The sequence below is a fragment of the Portunus trituberculatus genome, chromosome 12 (genome assembly GCF_017591435.1).
Source record: "Portunus trituberculatus isolate SZX2019 chromosome 12, ASM1759143v1, whole genome shotgun sequence".
Taxonomy (NCBI): Eukaryota; Metazoa; Arthropoda; class Malacostraca; order Decapoda; family Portunidae; genus Portunus; species Portunus trituberculatus.
This window is the reverse complement of record NC_059266.1, coordinates 8,654,839-8,659,838: the sequence shown is the minus strand read 5'-3', so window position 1 is coordinate 8,659,838 and position 5,000 is coordinate 8,654,839. Positions and strand designations below refer to the sequence as shown.

Genomic DNA, 5,000 nt, shown 5'->3' with positions numbered 1-5,000 from the left:
CCCACCCAACAACGCTACCATAAAATAATGATAATTTGGAACAAAGTTATAGACGTGGGAGGAGGAGGAGGAGGAGGAGGAGGAGGAGGAGGAGGAGGAGGAGGAGGAGGAAAAAGAGGAGGAGGAGGAGGAGAATGAAAGAGGGACTAGAAACAATAGCCAAAGATAACCCTCCTCCTCCTCCTCCTCCTCCTCCTCCTCCTCCTCCTCCTCCTCCTCCTCCTCCTCCTCCTCTTCTCTCTTTCTCTCCTTTATTTCCTTTTTCCTCCTATCTTTCCTCCACCTTCAAATGAAATGTATCTATTCTCTCACAAGCCGAGTCTGATCCTGGCCTTGGGAGAGAGAGAGAGAGAGAGAGAGAGAGAGAGAGAGAGAGAGAGAGAGAGAGAGAGAGAGAGAGAGAGAGGAGAGGGAAATTGAGGGAGGGTAGTGCAGTTTCTCTCTCTTTATTTTTCCTACCTCTCTCTCTCTCTCTCTCTCTCTCTCTCTCTCTCTCTCTCTCTCTCTCTCTCTCTCTCCCGCTGAGAGGTAATAGTGGGAGAGGATTCTGGGTAATCGTGTGGTCTGTGATGCCTCCATTCCCATTCCCATTCCTGGTTTCTCTCTCTCTCTCTCTCTCTCTCTCTCTCTGTTCGTGTTTGTTTATCTGTTCGTGTTTCTTATTTTCTCCTTGATTGTGTTGTGCATTGGAACCTCCTCCTCCTCCTCCTCCTCCTCCTCCTCCTCCTCCTCCTCCTCCTCCTCCTCTTCTCCTCCTCCTCCTCCTCCTCCTCCTCCTCCTCCTCTTCGTTTGTTTCACCCTTTTCTCTCCTCTCTTTTGTATTAATCTTTACTCTATTTGTCTCTATTCCTTGTTTTTATCAATTTTTCTTTTCCTCTATTTTCCTCCTTTTCCCTCCATTTTCCTTCTTTTTCCTCCTTTTCCTCCTCTTCCTTCTTTCTCCTTTTCTTTCTTCTTCCTTCTTTTTTCTTTTATTTCTATTTATTATTGCTTTTTATTTCATTCCTTCTCTCTCTCTCTCTCTCTCTCTCTCTCTCTCTCTCTCTCTCTCTCTCTCTCTCTCTCTCTCTCTCTCTCTCTTCCTTTCATTCTTTTTCTTTTTCCCTTCTTGTTTACCTTAAGTTCCAGAGAGAGAGAGAGAGAGAGAGAGAGAGAGAGAGAGAGAGAGAGAGAGAGAGAGAGACCTGATTTACTGGTAGGCATATACAAGTGACTCCCTTGTATGTGTTTGTTTGTTTGTTTGTTTGTTTCTGCTATTGATGGGGTTTCACAGGGTTCTCTCTCTCTCTCTCTCTCTCTCTCTCTCTCTCTCTCTCTCTCTCCAGAACTGCAAATTTTAACTTTTTTTTTAATATTTGGTCAATTTTCCTTCTCTTTTTTTCTTTCCTCTCTCTCTCTCTCTCTCTCTCTCTCTCTCTCTCTCTCTCTCTCTCTCTGAGCCGGATACAGGCTGTGCTGGAACAATTTATCATTCTGGAAGCTTCCCTGGAATCGTCTTTCCCATCCCCCGCCACCCTCCCCCCCCTGCTGTGCTCCCCGCCTCTCTGGATTACCCGCCCTGGAATGTCGCCTGGAATCTGGAACGCACGCACACACACACACACACACACACACACACACACACACACACACACACACACACACACACACACACACACATACACAACTCTCCACGGGAACTGTAGAATCTTTGGAACTTCCTGGAATCTGGAATCAGGAATGGAGAGTCTTGGTGAGGTTTTGGAATCTGGAATGCATGCACCTACAATTTCCTGGAATCTGGAATGTATTTAACTTCTGGAATCCTGGAATCTGGAATAAAAATGGAGAATCTTGCGAGTTTTTGGAATCTGGAATGCATGCCACTATAATTTCTTGGAATCTAGAATGTATTTAACCTCTGAAATCCTGGAATCTGGAATGGAGTATATAATTTTGTGGAATCTGGAATCTAGATGGCACGGATTTCAGGAATGGAGAATGTTGGTGTGTTTTTGGAATCTGGAATGGATACACCTACAATTTCCTGGAATCTGGAATGTATGTAACTCCTCTAATTTGGAATCTGGAATGGAGACAGTAATTTTTCTGGAATCTTATGGTATGCAATTTTAATGAAAGAATCTTGGAATATTCTGGAGTCTGGAATGCATGCAAGTACAATTTCCTGGAATCTGGAATGTATATAACTCTTGGAATCCTGGAAACTGGAATTGAGACTTATTTTCTGGAATCTTATGGCATGCTATTTAGTAACAGAATCTTGGAATGGTCCTGGAATATGGAATGCACATAACGAAACTGGAATATGGGTAACTTTCTGGAATATAGAGCGCATGGAACTCAACGAAACTGGAATCTCGAGAACTTCCTGGAATCTGGAAACCCACAAACTACTCAAACTTGGAACCTGGAATGCTGGAATGCTGGAGTGAGAATGAAACGCTACTCTGGGAACTGGAATGCTATTGAAACTTGGAATGAAAGGCTGGAATCTGGAACTTGGCTTATTACTTGGAATATCAGACGTAAAATGAAAACTGGAATCTAGAATGAAACTGGAATCTGGGAATTACAAGACTGGAATGCTTTGGAATATAGCGATAAAAAAATGTTCTGGAATACTCGGAATGTAGAGATCTTTTTAGGAATTCTGGAGGCCTACTGGGAATTTGGAATATAAATGTGTTCCTGGAATGGGTAGTTTATCCTGGAACAGTGAGACACGCCTGGAAGTGAATAGCTCTCTTGGGTTATAAGGAATGTATGCTGGAATCTCAAAACTGGAATCTGGAATATGGAACCTGGAACTCAAACATTTCATCTGGAATTCAAACAAACTCTTAAACACAGACGAATCTTTGACCACTTGGAATATGAACACCAAATAAAACTGGAATCTGGAATGCCTCTCAGACTGGATTTACCTGTAATCATAAACCAGTACAAAATCCTGGAACACTTGGAACCTGGAATCTGAAACCTGGAATATGAACACCAAAATGAAACAGGAATCAGGAATATTGGAATCTGGAATGCCTCAAATTGGAATTACTTGGAATATAAACCCTTACAAATCCTGGAACTTTGTGGAGCCTGGAATCTGGAACCTGGAATATAAACATGAAAAGAAAACGAATAAAAAACTTTGGAATTCTGGAGAATGTTGCTGGAAAATTGGAATGGTGATTGAAAGCTGGAATTCATGTCAATTTGGAATGGAGATGAAGAGCTGGAACGGTAATTTGGTTCCTGGAATACTGGAATACTGGAATGTTGGAATATCTTAACACTGGAATGCTGGAACTGACTGTGGCTGGAAGTAAGAAAGAGAGAGAAAACTGGAATATTGGAATACGAATGCTGGAATACTGGAATGCTTGAATACTGGAATACTGGAATGCTGGAATACTGGAATACTGAAATACTGAAATACTGGAATACTGATACTGGAATGCTAGAATACTGGAATGCTGGAATGCTGGAATACTGAAATACTGAAATACTGGAATGCTGGAATACTGGAATGCTGGAATGCTGGAATACTGAAATACTGGAATGCTGGAATTTTGGAATACTGGAATGCTGGAATACTGGAATGTTGGAATGCTGGAAGGCTGGAACTGACTCAGGCTGAAAGTAAAAAAGAGAGAAAGAGGGAGAAAACTGGAATACTGGAATGCGGAAATACTGGGATACTAGAATGGTGGAATGCTGGAATTGGCTTTGGGTTGAGAGGGAATGTTTTCTGGAATGGTCTCTGGAATGGTCTCTGGAATGGTCTCTGGAATGGTCTCTGAAATAGTCTCTGGAATGGTCTCTGGAATGGTCTCTGGAATGGTCTCTGGAATGGTCTCTGGAATGGTATCTGGAATGGTCTCTGGAATGATCTCTGGAATGGTCTCTGGAATAGTATCTGGAATGGTCTCTGGAATGGTCTTTGGAATGGTATCTGGAATGGTATCTGGAATGGTCTCTGGAATGGTCTCTGGAATGGTCTCTGGAATGGTATCTGGAATGGTCTCTGGAATGGTCTCTGGAATGGTATCTGGAATGGTCTTTGGAATGGTATCTGGAATGGTCTCTGGAATGGTATCTGGAATGGTCTCTGGAATGGTCTCTGGAATGGTATTTGGAATGGTATCTGGAATGGTCTCTGGAATGGTATTTGGAATGGTCTCTGGAATGGTATCTGGAATGATCTCTGGAATGGTCTCTGGAATGGTCTCTGGAATGGTATCTGGAATGGTCTCTGGAATGATCTCTGGAATGGTATCTGGAATGGTCTCTGGAATGGTCTCTGGAATGGTATCTGGAATGGTCTCTGGAATGATCTCTGGAATGGTCTCTGGAATAGTATCTGGAATGGTCTCTGGAATGGTCTCTGGAATGGTATCTGGAATGGTCTCTGGAATGGTCTCTGGAATGGTCTCTGGAATGGTCTCTGGAATGGTCTCTGGAATGGCCTGGAATGAGTTTGGTTACTGGAATATTTTTTTGGTAATTTATTTATTTATTTATATTTTTATTTTGGTAGAGTTGAAAAGTGATGTTTGTTTCTTTATATGCTTCTCTCTCTCTCTCTCTCTCTCTCTCTCTCTCTCTCTCTCTCTCTCTCTCTCTCTCTCTCTCTCTCTCTCTCTGAAACTTGTACTGAAACCATAATCCTTGTTTTGGTATAGACAGTCGTGGCAGTAGCAATAGTGGTGGTGGTGGTGGTGGTGGTGGTGGTGGTGGTGGTGGTGGTGGTGGTGGTGGTGGTGGCGGTGGTTCTCCTGGAAACGTTTGGTGAATCCTGATTGTGTTTTGCCAGGGAATGTTGCGAAGCCCACGTGTGAAATGTGAAAATTGTCTCCCGCCCCCTATACCACCCCACCCACCACTGATGAGCTGCTGAGAGAGAGAGAGAGAGAGAGAGAGAGAGAGAGAGAGAGAGAGAGAGAGAGAGAGAGAGAGAGAGAGAGAGAGAGAGAGAGAGAGAGAGAGAGAGAGAGAGAGA

The 5,000-nt window shown here is 43.2% G+C and overlaps 1 protein-coding gene across 1 annotated transcript in view; it reads right to left on the bottom strand.

Moving 5' to 3' along the window:
* The window catches only part of LOC123502631 (cell wall protein RTB1-like), a 79,354-nt gene that overhangs the window by 47,514 nt on the left and 26,840 nt on the right, over nt 1-5,000 (bottom strand). Inside the window, exons 2-7 of the mRNA XM_045251796.1 lie at nt 3,701-4,467; nt 3,500-3,634; nt 3,076-3,111; nt 2,929-2,984; nt 2,667-2,791; nt 1,664-1,708 (exon numbers count right to left, since the gene is read on the bottom strand). Of these exons, the coding sequence (XP_045107731.1) occupies nt 1,664-1,708; nt 2,667-2,791; nt 2,929-2,984; nt 3,076-3,111; nt 3,500-3,634; nt 3,701-4,467 (1,164 nt within the window). The remainder of the gene's footprint in view (nt 1-1,663; nt 1,709-2,666; nt 2,792-2,928; nt 2,985-3,075; nt 3,112-3,499; nt 3,635-3,700; nt 4,468-5,000) is intronic.